The sequence below is a fragment of the Physella acuta genome, unplaced genomic scaffold (genome assembly GCF_028476545.2).
Source record: "Physella acuta isolate Inbredline_101_S28 unplaced genomic scaffold, ASM2847654v3 ptg002188l, whole genome shotgun sequence".
Classification (NCBI taxonomy): Eukaryota; Metazoa; Mollusca; class Gastropoda; family Physidae; genus Physella; species Physella acuta.
Window position 1 is genome coordinate 155,630 of NW_026733689.1, and position 19,466 is coordinate 175,095.

Consider the following 19,466-nt stretch of genomic DNA (forward strand, 5'->3'; position numbering starts at 1 on the left):
TCTCTTTGGGTGGACTCAGGAATGTACTGCCGACTCAAGTCAGGGCCGAGATCTGAAGTTGAGACTTACAAAATAGCAGTCTAGTGCAAAAAAACAGAAACCACCTTATACTTTCAAGGCACTGTAGTCAATAAGCCATGAAACTTTTTATTGTACATGGAGGTTTATCTATGGCTCTATAATCTGATATTGATCTAATAGATTTTATTCCACAACCAGGCTCTTTGCACTTGGTGAACTCATAGCTCAAGTGAAACAACTAAACAAAAGGATTCCTAGACCAGAAGTCAACTACCAGTTTCCCAGAAAGAGAATCCTTACCACTAAGATCTGTCATGTAATATAAAAGAAATAAAAAACAGAATGAAATGTTTGAAAAAATTTTATGTGACCAGCCCCTGTATTTTACACAGGGTACGTGCAAGTAAAATAGATAAACGTGAAACATTAAATACACAGTCAAGTTGTAAGGAATGTTTTATCAGCTGCTTTTTTAGTCCAAGATACAAAAAAAAAGGAAAAATACTTTTGAATTATAGTTAACATTACACAGTATCCTACCTTATACTTATATTGCAATGCATTTTAATATGTTTTACACACAATGCCGTGTAGGTAGGCTACTTAAGCTTCAATTAAATTTAACTTAAGAATTTTGGACAAGTATTTGTACTGTAGTGTAGCTAATATAGTTTTAAGTGATGGTCTACAGTCTACAAGTAGTTTTTTTAATGCTATTTAAGAACCACATATGTGACAGGTGAAAATTCCCTATTCTAGTTATAAAGTTACAATGGCTGGGTTTGTCTATTACTGGAAGTCTTAGAAAATAATATTTGATTACTCCAGATCAATATTACAAAGCATGCCAACAGTAATTTTTGGTAATTCAAAGCAAAAAACTAACAATATGACACCTACAACAAGTTGGTTTTTAAGAGAATTGTTTAAAAAAATGTTTTGCTCAGGGTCAGTCTTTAAAAGTCACTATTTTAAGATAATTCTCCTATTGTTATTCTCTGAACAGATTATTATATGGAACTTAGCCAACCATTAAAAATTTAATAATAAGTGAAGGATTAGTGTTTACCAAGATCCTGTACTAATGCAGTTGAATAACAAAGTTCAACTGCATGTATAATATCTTAATAATTAAACTGGATGGTAAATTAAAAACTTCTTTAAAACATGTCACTTGTTGTGCTTTTGTATGAAGAATGTTTTCTGGAACTGCATTTATGAAAAAGATATTTTGGTTTAAAATTTATTTTGCTTACAAGTAAAATTAAACTAACGTAAGTAAATAATAATTTTCAAAATTTAGAAATTTAAATTTACTTAAACTTAAGTACAGTTAAAAATTTAAATTTGAAAACTACTAAGTCTTGCATCATATTTAACAAATGTTTTGCACAGATTCTGCAACAGATCAAGTATTAGGACTCCTATCTTTCATCTGTCGCAGGGCCTGCAGGAAAACTTTCTTGGTTTCCTCTAATGTTATACTGTACACCTGCAGGTCTTCCTCTTTGGCTTGCAGTGTTCGCTTCAGGGCAGCTTTGAGGGACTCATTCTCATCCTTCTGTATCTCAAGTCTGAGAGTTCAAAAGTTGCTTCAATTATTTACTCACTTTTTCATTTAGCAGAAAACATTCAAATAAATTATTGGTAAGATTATTAATCATTTGAATCTTTTATAAGAGCTATATTTAAAGTAGAAATAAAGAAATCTGTGTTGACATACAGTTGGGATTTAAACAAAATTAATTAGAAAGCCGTTAAGCCAAACCCTGTGTTGACATGCAGTTTAAAACTAAATTAATTAGAAAGCTTTAAGTCAAACCTGGTTCGGAGCTCATTTTTGTCAATGTGCGTGTCGTCACCTTCATGGCTGTCATCACCTGTGACATGATCTCTGGCTGAGTAAGCAATTTTGTCATTCCTCTTTTTAGAAGCTGTTTAAAATTGTGCAGAAATTATAAATTTTAGAAATAGTAAAACAATGCAGAAATTCAATTTGTGTACATATTTCCTAAGATTACAAGTACAAATATATGTTATTTGATAAAACTTTGATGAAATTGACTTTTTTAAAGTTAAATATTTAAGTTATTTGCATCAAAACCAAATTAATGTTCAGTGTTTCTTTTAAACCTCTTACTCTTTCCTTGGGGAGTGGAGTCATATTAAGTTTACAAAGAAAATATATTCCTCATCCAGTTCAACCCCTACGCTCCCACCTGGAGAAAAATACCTGAAAGAAACCTGTTAGTCTTTCTCTATGATTGTATGTGGTACTGTCTCTTACCTTCTAAAGTACGTCTGCCCAGCTGCTTCTCTAGCTCTACAGCTAGCCTCTTTTGTGCCTGAAGTTCTGATAGTGTTTCATTTAGTTTAAGAGTTTCTTCTGTCAACCTGACAAAAAAAACACCTGTATTACAACTTAATATTGCTTCAATATACCATAAGTAACTAACAGAAAATTCAATTAATGCCTAAAACTTAAATTCGATGAATAAAATGAAATAATTTTTCCTCTAAATGTTTAGCCCTTAAATTTCAACAAAATTAACTTCCATTTTATTGCATAAAATGCTGGAAAAAGTTAATTACTATATAAGCTGAAATCTAAAAATTTAACAAAATTTTTCTCCTGGGCCATTCCCCTCAAACAATTTAATGTTAATAATGTTATCCTACTACAAGTACAAGGAGATTCAATGCACCTTTGTTGTAACAGTTTGACCAACTCTGTCATTTTATCTTTCTCCACCTCCAGAGCACGGCTCATTATTTCCAGCTCCTGATATTGATACTGAAGGTTTGCCCCATCTGTCTGCTGTATTTGAGGAGCTTGTGTACTGGGGAAAGATTTTTCTTCGCATCAGTAAAATATTTTTTTTGATGCAGTCTTTATTTGCCAGAAAAAATAGTATTCAACAATACAAATGTGATTTTTTTTTCCAGATAGCATTTCATTTCAAAAGAAAAAAAATTTATCAGAGATCAGCATGGTTTCATTATTGAAAGTAGCAGTCTGATTTTGAATTAGACATAAATAAGAACACATTGACACAGTTGAGTAAAAAGCTCACACTAAATGGTCTCTGCTGGAGGCCCTTGAATTACTTCTTGCACTTGACAGTGAGGAGTGGTTTACTCTTGGTCTGAAGGCATTTAAAAAATAGAATTCATTTTATGAACATTGATAGTTGACAAACGATAAAAATTAATTTTAAAAAAATTAATAAAATCAATAAAAGCACTGTACTGGACTAATGTTATCTAGGCCATCATAAATCACTGCACACAGCTTATACAGTTTACCTTGCAGATACATTCTCTAATTCGTTGGCTGTGATTGGTCGGCTGTCTGCTTGTGGTGTCACATGACCTGGGTTGGGATTCTGATTATAATGTCCATAACTAGGATGATTTTGTGTATGCTGTAGAGAAGAACAGAACTGTACACAACACAGTAACTCAATCATTATGTTTCAACTCACACTGTTGCTACAGCACAAGGCACATACTTTTCCATTTCCTGTCCTTCATACTCAAGTCACATACAATTAAATGTTGTGATTCAGTTCTCTCATACCCAATTCAAATCTCTTCCCCACATGTTATTTTGTGATCTCCCTACATGGTCTCTGGCTGGCTGAATGGAACAACTCACTGAAAGTTTTAAATGCTGCAGCTCCATCTCCAGCAACTTGACCTGCGCCTCTTTCTCTGCTGCTATAGACTTAAGCTGCTCCACAATGTTGTTGTCCTGCTGACTCTTCATGGACATGTGGTGCAGCTGTTTCTGTTGCTGTTGCTGCTGTTCAGCCTGCATCTTGTTGTGCTCCTCCAGCACCTGCTTCAGCTGTCCTTGCTGTTTCTGTGGAGAAATCATGCAAGAGAGTAGTGAAAAAATGTCTTGCTTGCATACAGAAAAAACTATAAACTACTCAGGAGAATATAGCTTAACTTTACCAATACACAAATATAAATGAGGTTAACAATACAAAAACGATAGTTATTTAATAAGGGAACAAACTCAGTGGATCTTACAGTTAAAATTATATTACTTCCTTTCTTTCTGTAAAGCTACTCAATTGGTTTAGAGCAGGGGTTCCCAACCTTTTTTTACTCTAGAGCACATTCTAAAATACCGGTAGGGTGGCGGGCACCACCTATTTTAAATCGACAAACTCCTTCAGAGGCGTAGCGACCCTTCCCGTCACCCGGGGACAAAACTTTCGATTTGCACCCCCTCCCTGAAATTTTCGATTTGCACCCCCCCTCAAACTTTTGATTTCCATCCCCTTCAACCTTTCAATAATGTTTATGAAAAAAATTCTGTCTCTGTCGAATAATTAGAGGCGGGCACATACGAATCGTAAGGCGGGCGCCATGGCGCCCGCGGGCACGGGGTTGGGAACCCCTGGTTTAGAGTCTACTTTTTAATTTAATAAAACATAAATAAAGCTGAAAAATTGCCTACCATAAGTGCATCAATAAATTCATCATCATTTCGGCTTTTTTTCAAAAGTGTCTGCACTTGTGGTTTTAGAGTTTTAATTTCATTAGCCAGAACTTGGTTCCTAAAACATTGTAAATAGATTCATATTACTATCAGGGAACAGATGTCAAGGTTTAAGCCTGAAAATATTCTTTACTCCTGTCTTGCTACTGACCTGGCCTTGGCAGCATCTAACTTTTCTTTTAAGCTTTCATTCTCAGCCTTCAGGGACTTCACCTTGACAGACATGTTCTAAAGAGGAAAAAATCTTCATCAGTTACAAACACTGAAACATAACTGAATTACCTCCCTTACCTCAGACCCAATGACTAAATATCCACTTTTTTACTTTCTCGTATATACGAAGTATAGAGAAAGTATTGTAATCGTGCAAAAAAAAAAAAAATCGAGATTTTTACAAATCTCGACATTTTACACCTCACTGATACGGAAAAACATAATTTTGCAATCTTGTCTGTGTGTCTGTCTGTCTGTCTGTAAACACGATTACTTGAGTACCGTTACAGCTATGCTGATGAAATTTCATATATAGGTATTTTATCAAAATCGTAGATCCGTATCAACTTTTGAGCGATTTCCAAGAACCGGAAGTGGTACTTTTTCTACTTTGAATTTTTCAAAAGCCTATAACTTGAGTACTATTTTAGATAGATAAATAAAATTTCACATTTGAGTAAAAGATCTAATTCTCTACCTTCTATCAAATTTTGAGTAATTTCCGTTGACCGGAAGTACTAATTTACGCTATTTCCGATTTCTCAAAAAAACGCATATAAATGTATAAAGAACTAATAATATTGCGCACTATTATGCGCTTTTTGCTTTGGCGTTCACTTGGTGCGCAATGTTTTTTTTTCTAGATTTTATTCTATTTTTAAAAGTTTAAGTAAACAAAAATCATGTCTATATTCCGAGTTGCCATCCCACGTAGTGTTATATTAGAATATTCTAGAAAGTTTAGGGGAGATCACTCCCGGTTTATTATTTACAAATAATCACCTCTTGAGCTTCTTTTCTTTCTTTCTCCACTCTCTTTAACTCCTCCCTGTACTTTTCCTCCCTCTTTCTGGCTGAGGCAACTTTCTCATTGAAAATATTTGTATTTGTAACCTCACTGTTGGGCCCATCCAGCTGAACTTTCAACTCTTCCACCTATACAACAACAGCAAAGATTTGGTTAGTGGATTCAGCCATCTACAGCATTAACGTAAGAGGAATTCAATAGCTTTAAGTGTGGGCTCGAGTCTGCTACTATCATGGCTACCTTAATAGGGTTTTTGTAGTGTAAAAAAACAATGAGGTTTGAGATGTGCCACAAAAAATACTGAAGAGATGTAATAATCTCATAAATTGACTAGTTTACAGGTTTTTCAATAACAGTAAGATCCATTATAGACTTGACACAACAAATATTAACACAGTATAATAATCTTAGAACATTAAACACAACAAATACAGATGTAGTATAGTAATCTTAGAATATTAAACACAATCGTGTCATGGTGCAGGAATCTTAGAAGAAGAAAAAACTGACCTTCTGCTGGAGTGCCAGAATCTGCTGTGCCCTGCCTCTCCAGTTGCTGGTCTCATTGAGTAAAGATTGAATGTTCACGTTTTCCCCCAGCTCCTGACTCAGCACCTGGGTGTAACATTTAGATTGACATCTGGCTCATTGTGTACATGTGTGTGTACAACAATCATCAATACAGGTGCAGTAGATAACATGTTCATGTTTTAAAAGCCTTTTATTAATATCATTTCACAGATTTTGTTTAGAAAAATATATTCCTAAAAAAGATCTTAAAAGTTATAAGATGCATACATTTTTTTTTGGTTTTAAAATTATTTTTTTTAACAATCACATGCCACATACAGCTCACAATGAAATGACATCTTAGGATGTCAAGGACATGCCACCCAGATTTAGGCATGATAAGACCCCAAGTTATTTTTTATATGTGGCCCTTTATAAGTCCAGCTATTTTATGTTTTTAAAAAGAAGTTTGCCAACCAAAAAATGTGTTTAAAACTATAGTGGAAAGTGAACAGCCCCCACCCAGATTTATAAAGAAAGAAAAGAAAATTATAAATAAATGTTAAAAAATAAATCTGCGACAAATGCCCACCATGGATTAAAGAAAATACTTTTGGTCGACCCCAAGAATGCTATAGCTTGTTGATCTTGTACATAAATCCAGCACTGCATGACACTGGCACCACCTACCCTGTGAGCAACTTTAAGCTCTTGTCGTAGAGACTGGCACTGGTTTCTAAAATCTGTCATCCTGGATTCTGACTGTTTTAACCTTTCTTGTAGGGCCTTAACATCAACGCCATCATCCTCTTTATTGTCTGTAGGTGGCGCGACTGATGATGTTACTTCTGATGGTGGACATCGCTGAAGCTGAAATTACCAGTGTTAGATTGTTTTAAAAATATCTTACTAATATGCTAGTTAATAATAGAAACCTTCTATAGACAACTATAGAATGTAACGATTTTATATTTATGCAAACAAAAAGCTAAAGTTTACTGGATAATGGCTAAAAGGAATGGATAGTTAAAAACATCTGGTAAGCAGAAACCAAGTTTCCAAAAGAGTAGTAAATTAAATGTAAGGTGTCTAAATTTATATTAGAAAAAAAAACTAACTTCAATTTCAAGGTCATGACATTTCTTTTGGAGTTGCTTACATCTGGTTTTTTCAGATTCTTTTTCTGCCGTCAACTCACGCACTTTTTTACTGAGTTCAATTATTTTAGTTGCTGCTGTTTCATTGGTCAGTGGACCATCTGTAAATGAAAAAAAGTGACACATTTAAATAGTTGTTATCTCAAAGCTATTTAATTAACACTATTCAAAATATATTGAAATTACTTACACAATTAGCTTTTATAAAAAGGCAAATATAAGTAGAACTAGAACACAGTTACATTTAAAAAGGGGTCATCCATAAATGACGTCACACTTTTTTGATGATTTTTACCTCCCCCCCCCCTCCGTCACATGTCGTCACTAAAAGCCAGATATCCCCGATAAAATGATGTCACACCTCAGCCTACAACCCCCCCCCCCTAAAAATTGCTGTTGAAGTTTTCTTAAAACATCGATATTTTTCCAAATTCTTGTCAGAACTCTGTCAACATAGATTATTTTGATCAATTCCTATTACAATTTATTAAAACTGTTTTCTAAAATGCGAAATATCAGCTAAAACTGGTTTTTTAAAATTGCTTTTTTATAATGCAAAAGTATGACGTCACACCATCTGAACCCCCCCTCCCCCTCATCACACACCATCACAAAATTACGGACCCCCCCCTCTCCCCTACGAGTGTGATGTCATTTATGGACGACCCCAAACATATATGCTGAAATAACATATTTTTAGCTGTAGCATTCTCAATCTGGTACTGAGGTATGCAGAGTAATTTTGTGAGTGGGAAATGGTAATTTAATTCAAATTATTGTGAACCAGTCATCTATTCTACAATGGCAAAATAAATTCTCAAATGAGGATTTTGCTAAAATAAATCAACAGTAACTTCACCTAAAGTTATCTGTACAAAACATGAAAAATCTAGACCTAGAGTTCACATTGATAGTCTATACAAAAGAAAAATACCAACCTAAACCGCTGTTTTTTAAATCTTCAGCTTTTTTCTTTAACTGACGAATCTCAAAATCTTTTTCACTCAAAAGCTTAAAAAGTCGTCCATTCTCATCTTTAATTTGCTGTGGATTTTTTTAAAAGTGGCATCAGCATTTTAAACAGAAGTTGAGTTCTTAGAAAAAAAATATAGGCTAAATATATCTATGATACTCACTCTTATTTCACTATTTAAATGGTCCACCAGCTCCTCAGATATAATGCTATCTGTGTTCACTAAATGTGTATCACCAATCTGTGTAATTATTAATTATTTTATTTGATATGTTCATAAATATTTAAATAAATTTTTTAAAAGCAAAATTATTCAACTTTTTTTGTTTATATTAAATTATATTTCAATTTATTGTGCTAGGATGTCAAAAGAGATAACTGTCAAAGTGAAAATATTGAAGTTTTAACATGCATTTCATACAGCCCTACAAACAAATTTTCTTTTTAAATATTTAAGTAACAAATATTCTTCTTCGTTCTTAATTTTTAGTGTTGGAAAGGATCAAGCCTTATCTGCCAGATGGTTTGAACTCGAGATTTTTTCGAATTTATCAACCATGAGCTTTTGGCCGACTCGACCACGCCTCCATCACAATTAAGGATACGTGTCAACTGGTTATGCGCCATTGACTCTGATCTCAGACTGCTTTTCTTTTTGGATTTGCTTCCATAGCCTTTGTCCAACCAAGAACAAACTACAAGGCAGCAGATGTTTGATTTTGGAGTTGTCTCTCCTAGAAGAGTAGCTGTCCACAGCTAACACGCCTCATCTGCCCGAGGGTTCAAACTCGAGACTTTTCTGTTTAGCAACCATGAGCTTTACCGACACGACCACGCCGACCCCTAGTAACAAATGTTACCTTGAAATTTGAAATTTAATTTTTACAATTGAAAAAGTTTTGATTAAATGGGTTACTCCCATGAATTAATCATTAAGTTAGTTTATCAATATTTGGTTATGTGTTAAGGTTAATGTTGTCAGAGTGGAGATTTCCGTTAGATAAGTAGCCGATAAGTAAGCATTACCCTCAGGTCTAGGTTATCACTGACACCAAATGCATGATTTTCTTTTGACTCTGTCTTGATATTTTGATTGGCCTGCTCTTTTCTTTTCCTTCTCTCCAGAAGTTTCTGCTTCTGCTGGTCTTGGAACTGCTGAAACTGTTGCTGTAAATTTTCTTTTTCCATTGAAATCTGATATGAATAGTTTGAATATTAATATTATTAGTTTGGAAACCAAACAGTATCAAAAGAAAAACAAATACACTTGAAACAACTGGTTATGGTAAATTTATTGGGTTTTGCTGAGTTAGCAATTAATAAAAAATAAAGTTCTCTTTTTATACCTAACTGTCAATAGGCAGAGGAAGTAGACTTCATATATTTCTTTACCTCTGCAAATGAAGTGAGTCTACCTACATCTGATGGGTATCTTGACTTCTGTTACAGAAAATAAAGGCAGCTGGGTATAGCGCTGAACTCACAATTCCTTCATAAGTTGAGGTCACAGATCAAGTGAACTCTACTTAAATCTATGTCATCTGCCCCATGGATCACAAATATTAGGTTTGAAAGGGATATTTAATTTAATACACTCACTACATTCTAAATACTACATTTTTTTTAATTTTGATTTAATATTTTAATATTAAATAAATAAAAATTGTTTTTGGCCGTATTATTACCTATTCTTCTTTATACCAACAATCTAATATCTTGCAATAAATGTTTAAGCGAATTAAGTTAAATTTTACATTTATAAGTGTGCCAATTCTTCTTTTCAAACGATCTTCAATATTTATTTATATTTTTGGCTTCGGTAGCAACGAATGCCAACAGCGGGATGTCTAATAGCCGAAATATTTCGTCGGACAAAACTTTTTGATAAAACTACAAATTTAATTCTGATAATTTAGTTCATTTAGCTGTAGGCCTAGTAAATCTAGATCTATTATTTTAAGAACATTATGTTATTTATTGAATTTGTTTTACAGTTGATACATTAACATATAAATAGCAGCAACCTATTTCGACTACATAATATTAATAATTTAATATGCTCAGTTTAGGCCTAAATAACGAATTCACCTGTAATTTATTTTGAAACCAGTAACCTTAAAGGCTAAAGAATACTAAGATTTTATTAGCCTCTAAATAGAATTTTGTTTTAATTTGAAAAATTATAGTTTTAAGAAAGTTGAGTTAATATAGATTTTTTTTTAAATAGGAACTCCGATGTATGGACCTGTAGTTTAATTTTTTATTTGTGCGATCATTTTTTTTCCAGACATTTATTTCCGTGTGTGTGTGGGGGGGGGGGGGATGGGAGGAGGGGGGCACTTAAAAATTCAGTGGAGGGGCGGATACCGTTAAAGTAGGCGTTGGCCTATATATTATCCATAGAAATTATGTTTTCTATTTAGCAGCGCGGGGGGGGGGGGGAGGGTGTCCGTCTTATCCTGCACAGGTTCAAGTCAAATAGTAATACGTGAATTAAAACAATGCTATTATATAGGCTTAATAGCTCATTTATACTTTTCTAGTATCAAAAATGTTTTAGTTAAAAGCGCACGAAACTAAATTGTAAATATTATTAACGAGCTGACCCCTGTTATCCAATGGATTACTATTAGCTTAATAACCTAATTCCCCCCCCCCTCACACACACACATACATCACTTCTCCACCCATTACATTGGCGTAGCGCGACACAACCTCCCCACCAGTGGTGTAACCAGGAGGAGCGCAGGGGGAGAGTCTGCATTTTTAGTACAAAGGCGCCTTTTTTGGAAAAGAAACATAAATTAAAACAGGCAAGAAGAGTCAGTTACTTGTAACTAAATTAATAAAAAATGAAATGTATGTGCCTATCTTGTTGTCAGCGTTTTCCAACTCACTGCTGGTTAATGAAGGCTGTAGCTCATTGGTGGCTATTGAAGGCGCTTAACTTGTATTTTTTTTAAGTGGCATCATTAACTATTGGTTAATGAAGGCGCCAATTACGACGTGACTGACACAATTTAACGTATTTTTGTTGGATGTTTTTCTCTCTTTTCTCTAGGGTGCGTCTTAATTTTTTAATTTTTAGAATATTTCTAAATCTTTTCAAAGATTGAAGAGTTTTCAAAAAGCTTCAATAAATGTAGCCACATTGGAATAAAAATAATTGTAACGCACAATGTTGATGTAGGTAAAAAATGACAGTGGTTAAAGGGGCATTACTACGTACCGCTAAATTTCATTGTTACATTTACTGAGTTACCTACCCTACTATGGCGGCTTCAAAATGTAAACTTTAACCGTCTGTGAACGAGTGTTAGATCTAGTATTTTATCGTTAATATTATGGGATGTTATGTTGATGGGGGAAAAATACGTGGGTGGGCGGAAGACACTCGAGGGGGAGGGGGGGGGGTCAGTCTTTTTTTGTGATATGCTACAATTATGAGGGGGGGGGGGGGTGGGCTTCGGACAATTAGACTATACTCAGTGGCGTAGGCAGGGGGGGGGGGGTTAGGGGGGTCATAATCCCCCCATAGACCCCTCGGTATATATAAAAAGTATGAGGGGGGGGGGTGCAAATCGAAAGTTTGAGGGGGGGTGCAAATCGAAAGTTTGAGGGGGGGTGCAAATCGAAAGTTTGAGGGGGGGGGGGTGCAAATCGAAAGTTTGTCCCCGGGTAAAAATTGGAACCCCCCCCCTTGAGACGATCCTGGCTACGCCACTGACTATACTTATAAGACATGGAGCAAGTTTCGCTTTTATTACTTGTAGAGCCTATAAAGTTTAGGTAGGTTATATTAAGGATCGTGGTTATAGTCAAGTTTAGGATGCAGGTCCGTGTTAGGCTTATAGTGGCGCTAGCAGCAAAACCTATTTTCCATGCTGACATAATGCGACGATCAGAGGCGTAGCGACCCTTCCCGGTGCCCGGGGACAAACTTTTCGATTTGCACCCCCCCTCAAGATTTCGATTTGCACCCTCCCCCCTCAAACTTACAATTTACACCCCCCTCAACCTAACAATTTATTTTTCCAACCCATTTTGGCGCCCCCTAAGGTCGGCGCCCGGGGACATATGTCCCCCCCCCCCTCGATACGCAACTGGCGTCGATAGCAACAGCGAACGTAGATTACATTGTATTACATTATGACGGCAATTTTTCGATTTACTCGAGTAAGACCGGAAGACGTAAAGAATGATTCCGTTTTGGTTCGTTTTCAACACCCTACACAAAACCATACATTGATCAAAAGCTCAATCTGTTTTGTGAATATGCTGGATCTTGATTTCAAAATATTTTTGTTACGCTTCATTATAAAAAAAAACAAAAAACAAAAAACACACACACATCAAATTTCACTTTACAAAATTACATAATTTAAAGTTAAACGATTCAAAATTGTGTTATGTAGCATTGATATTTTGTTATACAACACACCTTTTTATGCGATACACATTTTGTGTTATTCGAGAAACATTTTGTCACATAAGAAATTGCTATAGGGGCATACCGTACACATGCTTTTTCTGAGTGTCTCAATCTAAAAATAGTGGATTATATTCCTAAAACTAAACGAAACAAATTGTAAACCAAAATCTCTGCTTTTAAAACTAGACAAACCCACCCCAAAGCATGACTGCGGGCAGTGTAGACTGACGTGGGAAGTGGGAAATGTTTGGACAATCAGACCAATAAACTCATCGGGTGGTTTTAGGTATTCATGTCAAGATAACTCCAGACAACAGCAGACCTGTTCAGAGTTCTCCCCCGTGTTTCTCACGGCACGATTATAATTGCTGTCGCTCAGTCGGGGGCCAACAAGTGTCCCGGGATCGATGCCAAACGAGACAACGGCCTCAGCCCGAGGGAGCTAACACCGCTACCCACTGCCCGGGCAGCTCCTCCCTACCCATCCCCATTGTGGCCGCGACAAATGAGATAATTGATGAATTCATCCCTCATTGTCCCCGGCTCAAATATTTGTTTCAAGCAGACAACGGGAATTTCCGTTCTAATCGCGCCTTTAGCAAAGACCTGCTACAGTGTAAGGCCACTTATCGTCTTTTAAAAAAACACGTCTATTTATATCGTGAAGTCCTTGGCGTAATCAGTTTGTATAGATTTCCAAATGATGTTTTTATTTCTTATGTAGATGACATTGGTGACCCAAGTCGCTGTTCGTCGTGGGGTCGCGGCAAGCACTTACCAGATTTTTAGCGAGCAATTATCTTGTCAGTGCGGATGTCTGAGCGGTCAGCTGTCGAGGGTCACAAAGGCCGATCACACTTACTCACGTCCAGCATTGACGTTGTTATTGGGGAATCCCCGCTGTCACCGTGTAGACTGTATCGAGATGATTTCTGTTCAGTGATAAATTAAGGGGAAATTAGCGCGTCCTAGGGGAGACAATCAAAATGTTAGCCGAGTTATCCCTCTCTCCATGTCTTGACGACCCTCCCACAATGATGGGTTTGTATTACATTTGCGATTCAATTTGTTCTTATTCGGTTCTTTACAACAATATTTAGAAGCTTAACCCTAATTTTAACGTTCTTGCCTTAGCGGCTAAACCAACAGAGCAATTATTTCTTTCTCGAAGTTATTTTAGCAGTTTGAGATGAATGTTAGATAAAGGATGAATATAGTTGATCAAAACCTATTTCTAAAGAACTTTCTAATTTGTAATTAATTTTATTACTAAATATATTTTATTGTAGGAAACTTAAATTTTAATAATGCCAACATGTAACAACATGTACTGCCCCCCCCCCCCCCCCCTCCCGAAAATTTCAAGTGACCCCCGGGAGAAAAAAGTCTGGAAGAAACACTGCTGCATACATAGTAATAATACGTACGTAGAGGACAATTATTACACGCATTTTCTGTTAATTAACGTAAGGTCTCTGACATCTTTTACCACTAAAGGGTGGGGTCGGGGGAGGGGGGGGGGGGGGTGGTTCACATACAACATCACGCTTTTTTTTGGGGGCCATTTTACCCTCACCCATCTCACCCCTGTCCCACGTCTTTGCAAAAATGATGCCTTTTAATTTTAATTGTCCGTATTTTTGGCCAGGTGGAATAGCCCCCCCCCCCCCCCCCCCCCAACGTAAATATTCGTGAATTTTGCATAAATAACAGGTTTGGCAGTTAACTTAACTTGACGACTAGCCTGACATTTGATTTAAAATGACAACAACGCTGACATTTGATTAAACATAACAACGCTGACATTTAACATGACAACAACGCTGACATTTAACATGACAACAACGCTGACATTTAAAATGACAACAACACCGACATTTAACATGACAACAACGCTGACATTTAACATGACAACAACGCTGACATTTAAAATGACAACAACACCGACATTTAACATGACAACAACACTGAAAATTGATTTAACATGACAAGAAAGCTGACATTTAACATGACAACAACGCTGACATTTAACATGACAACAACGCTGACATTTAACATGACAACAACGCTGACATTGGCCTTAATGTGACGGTGGCCGGAAAGAACCGCAACGGAAAAAAGCGCAACGGAAAAAAGCGCAAAACGAAAAGCGCAACGGAAAAAAGCGCACACGGAAAAAAGCGCAAAGAGAAAAAAGCGCACACAGAAAAAAGCGCAAAGAGAAAAAAGCGCAAACGGAAAAAAGCGCAAAGAGAAAAAAGCGCACACAGAAAAAAGCGCAAACAGAAAAAAGCGCAAACGGAAAAAAGCGCAAAGAGAAAAAAGCGCACACGGAAAAAAGCGCAAAGAGAAAAAAGCGCAAACAGAAAAAAGCGCAAAGAGAAAAAAGCACACACAGAAAAAAGCGCAAACAGAAAAAAGCGCAAACGGAAAAAAGCGCAAAGAGAAAAAAGCGCAAACGGAAAAAAGCGCAAACAGAAAAAAGCGCACACGGAAAAAAGCGCAAACAGAAAAAAGCGCAAACGGAAAAAAGCGCAAACAGAAAAAAGCGCACACAGAAAAAAGCGCAAACAGAAAAAAGCGCAAACGGAAAAAAGCGCAAGCAGAAAAAAGCGCACACAGAAAAAAGCGCAAACGGAAAAAAGCGCAAACAGAAACAGAAAATGCGCAACCAGAAAAAACACAACGAAAAATGTGCAAAAGAGAAATTTAGCATAAAGACCATATGGACTAGATGACACATTTATACATGACTGTTAGGGCTGCTGTGAGAGTGTCGTGTTTGATCACGTGATCTACTACCATTTAAAGCGTACCACTCACCCACACATTCATCCATCCATCCACCCACCCACACATCCATCCACCCACCGACACATCCACCCACCCACCCACACATCTACCCACCCACCCACACATCCATCCACCCACCCACACATCCATCCACCCACCCACACTGCATATAAGTATTCGCATAGATTTAGAGTAGCGTCCCTTTTGTTTACATGTTTCCATTACCCTTCAAACAAAAGTCTATTTTAGTTATATTGAGATTAAAGAATGTAAATAAATAGTATACACCATTCTGTAGAATAGGAACGATTGGGAGGGAAGTGACATTTAGCGCAGTAAATTTAGAGGTTAGGTAGGGTATAATAAATGGTGGGGTTAGGAAAGTTAAGGGGTCCATTCTCTAATAGGCAATCTTTGTCTCTTTCGTACTTTCGTGTTGGTTTATTGTCGAACCTGTCCTCGCCTCACATCACAACAGTTGGGTGACGCTTACCGTGTAATGTTAAAATAAATAGCATGTAATTGAGTTAGTTCGAAGTGAGTTTTCATACAAGCCCAACGCACTAATTAAGGTTGTCGCAAAATGTAACATATATGTAACATATGTCAATGATGTCAATGAATTTTCATTAAAAAAAAGATGTCTAGTACAGTTTACGAAACTTACGAACTTCGCCGATACTTTTTTGGTGGGTAGTTTGGTAAGTATGTAGGCGGGTAGGTGGGTAGGTGGGTAAGTGGGTAAGTGGGTAGGTGGGTAGTTAGGTAGGTAGGTAGGTAGGTGGGTGGTAGGTAGGTAGGTGCGTCATGATGTGAAAAAATATTAAATACAAAATTGTTATTTTGGTGCGAATGAATGTTGTTACGAGAGATATGACGAATGCATGTTTGATGACGCGGATGAAAGAGAGTGAAGTTTTGCCATAGGAACGGGTTGTTATAGTATGCAAGCTAGGTAGTTCGGACTAGGGAGAATGTGAGAGATACTTCGTGTAATGTCGATAGTTTTATGTTTATACGAGAATAGTAGTTGAATAATTATTGACCAAGAAAATAATAGGCATTGTGTAAAGTGATTTTCGCCTGTATCGTGGTGATGGGAATGCAGATGGTAGTGGTACGCTTTTAATGGTAGTAGATCACGTGATCAAACACGACACTCTCACAGCAGTCCTAACAGTCATGTATAAATGTGTCATCTAGTCCATATGGTCTTTGTGCTAAATTTCTCTTTTGCACATTTTTCGTTGTTTTTTTTCTGGTTGCGCATTTTTCTGTTTCTGTTTGCGCTTTTTTCCGTTTGCGCTTTTTTCTGTGTGCGCTTTTTTCTGTTTGCGCTTTTTTCCGTTTGCGCTTTTTTCTGTTTGCGCTTTTTTCTGTGTGCGCTTTTTTCTGTTTGCGCTTTTTTCCGTTTGCGCTTTTTTCTGTTTGCGCTTTTTTCCGTTTGCGCTTTTTTCCGTTTGCGCTTTTTTCTGGTGTGCGCTTTTTTCTGTTTGCGCTTTTTTCCGTTTGCGCTTTTTTCTCTTTGCGCTTTTTTCCGTTTGCGCTTTTTTCTGTTTGCGCTTTTTTCTGTGTGCGCTTTTTTCTCTTTGCGGTTTTTTCTGTTTGCGCTTTTTTCTCTTTGCGCTTTTTTCCGTGTGCGCTTTTTTCTCTTTGCGCTTTTTTCCGTTTGCGCTTTTTTCTGTTTGCGCTTTTTTCTGTGTGCGCTTTTTTCTCTTTGCGCTTTTTTCCGTTTGCGCTTATTTCCGTTGCGCTTTTTGATTTGCGCTTTTTTCCGTTGCGCTTTTTTCCGTTGCGGTTCTTTCTGGGAACCTAATGTGACAACCCATATGTGTGTACACACATTTTGTTCAACCATCCACAGGACATTTTTCTGTCATATTTGAGAAAGTTTTCTAATACGACAACCGAGATAGTTTTTCTTTTCATCTTCCCTTTTGTTTACCAGTGTGTGGTCGTTATAACACTACTCCCATACACACATTGTTTACTAGTGTGGGTCAATACAACGCTACTCTCTCACACACACATTGTTTACTAGTGTGGGTCGTTATAACACTACTCCCACATACACACACATTGTTTACTAGTGTGTGTGTGTTCAATATAACACTACTCCCACACATACACAATGTTTACTAGTGTGTGTGTGTTCAATACAACACTACTCCCACACACACACATTGTTTACTAGTGTGTGTGTGTTCAATATAACACTACTCCCACACACATTGTTTACTAGTGTGTGTGTGTTCAATACAACACTACTCCCACACACACACATTGTTTACTAGTGTGTGTGTGTTCAATATAACACTACTCCCACACACATTGTTTACTAGTGTGTTTGTGTTCAATATAACACTACTCCCACACACATTGTTTACTAGTGTGTTTGTGTTCAATATAACACTACTCCCATACACAGACATTGTTTACTAGTGTGGATCAATACAACACGACTCCCATACACACAAGTCTATCTCTATCTTACATATTACAGCCTATGTAATTGTTTTAATCTTACATTTCAGATTTCACGATAAAATGTTACCTCTTGAAACACATGCACACAAGACGTGGGGCAACTTTGGATGAAATCAACAAGTTTTTCGTGGATTAGGCAACCATGTTTTTTTTGTGGATTAGAAGTAAAAATTTTCGTGGATTAAGCAACATTTTTGTAGCGGTTTAATCCACAACTGCGATGTCCATCTGTAGCCTACTAGTACTACTGTGCATGAGTAAATCTTTCAATTGCAGCTGCCTAACCTCTGAGGCAGCAGTGTGTAAGCTGTAACGAGGTGAACTCTCAGCAGAAGGTTACCGCTGTTGTAGCCGATGGGACAGATTATCGGTGAAGCTGACTGGAAAAATTATCGATGAAGTCGACTGGAAATAAAAAAATTACCGAAAAGTACCAAAAGTACCACAGTTATGGCAAGATTTAGTGTTTAGATATTTAAGTCGAAACACCGACATCACAAAAAGTTAAATTCCACGAAGCAAGTGGTGATTTGATGTACTCTTGTATTAGTATAGGTCTAACATGAATAACATAACATAATATAACATAATTTGGTGTGTTTCATACCAATACCCGAAAAGGCCATACTAATAGGGCTGGTAAGTAGGTCACCAACCAGTTCTATGGACCGTGCAGGTTTTATTGAGCCGTGGAACATGTTGGTGGTCTACTTACCAGCCCTATTGACAACATAACACAATTTAACACATCCATTTTTGGAAGGTCCATCTACGGACACTGGGAGGAGAAATATTCCAATTAATTTGTTTATTTTCTCTTAATCAATATCGATTCTATTTTTAGAAAATCAGTGCTCAAGTTATGCTGTACACAGAGGGTGATGCAGATGTTGTCGCGTGAGCGATTCGTACAAGCCCCCCCCCCCCCCCCCACCCCCTTTAAGAGCAGACGTCATTAGCCGCCAAATCGCACGCTGTGAGTGGCATCAAAGCTGTCAAAAATACTTGTTCACTTCCGTTTCTCATACAGCAATAACAGAACAAAAAAAAAAGCCGCAAGCTTTTATTGTAGTTAGTTCTTATTATATTCCTTTTAGACATTCGCGTGTTTCAAAAAAATAAATAAATAGCCATTTTCAGTAGCCAATCATGTTACTGCGGATCGTGCGAGGGACCCGCCTTATGAACCAATCAAAATCAGCGTTGCTGGTTAGTCGCGCGAGCCGTGCAGACACAACACAGGAGTTCAGCTGTCATGTTTACCGTCGAGTAAGTCCCGCCTTTCGGCAAATTGGACGCAGTTGAGAGCAGGCGATGATAAGATTAAGAAAATTTCAAACACCCCTCCATTCCTCTCCTGAATTGACGTTTCTTTTGAAGCTAACTTTGGCGTCTGACATAGTGGAACGGTCCGCCCGCGCTGTTGTGTGCTGGCCTATGTGACACACTGACGACCGATGTGTAGCAGTCAAGGCGACATCACGCAGATCTCCAGCGTTTTGAGTCTTGTGCTAGGATGGAGCCATAGTAATACTATAGCTGACATCTAGAAATTCATA

At 37.0% G+C, this 19,466-nt stretch overlaps 1 protein-coding gene across 5 annotated transcripts; it reads right to left on the reverse strand.

Moving 5' to 3' along the window:
• Nucleotides 1-603: 603 nt before the first annotated feature.
• LOC131932492 (coiled-coil domain-containing protein 13) lies at nucleotides 604-10,063 on the reverse strand. Of its 5 annotated transcripts, none has more exons than XM_059289405.1 (18): nucleotides 9,881-9,897; nucleotides 9,588-9,635; nucleotides 9,222-9,389; nucleotides 8,359-8,436; nucleotides 8,161-8,266; nucleotides 7,184-7,323; nucleotides 6,756-6,935; nucleotides 6,066-6,170; nucleotides 5,531-5,683; nucleotides 4,686-4,762; nucleotides 4,493-4,592; nucleotides 3,680-3,886; nucleotides 3,328-3,446; nucleotides 3,096-3,167; nucleotides 2,727-2,861; nucleotides 2,309-2,415; nucleotides 1,844-1,955; nucleotides 604-1,595 (listed from the first exon to the last, which is right to left on the reverse strand). In XM_059289405.1, the coding sequence occupies exons 3-18, from the start codon at nucleotides 9,381-9,383 to the stop codon at nucleotides 1,430-1,432; spliced, it is 2,019 nt and encodes a 672-aa protein (XP_059145388.1). In that variant the 5' UTR covers nucleotides 9,384-9,389; nucleotides 9,588-9,635; nucleotides 9,881-9,897; the 3' UTR covers nucleotides 604-1,429. The 5 variants fall into 5 exon arrangements, with proteins under 5 accessions (XP_059145388.1, XP_059145390.1, XP_059145387.1 ...); XM_059289402.1 differs by lacking the exon at nucleotides 9,881-9,897 and adding an exon at nucleotides 9,950-10,062 and having other exon boundaries at nucleotides 605-1,595; nucleotides 9,542-9,635; XM_059289403.1 differs by having other exon boundaries at nucleotides 605-1,595; nucleotides 9,542-9,635; nucleotides 9,881-9,902.
• Between the last annotated feature and the right edge of the window lie 9,403 nt (nucleotides 10,064-19,466).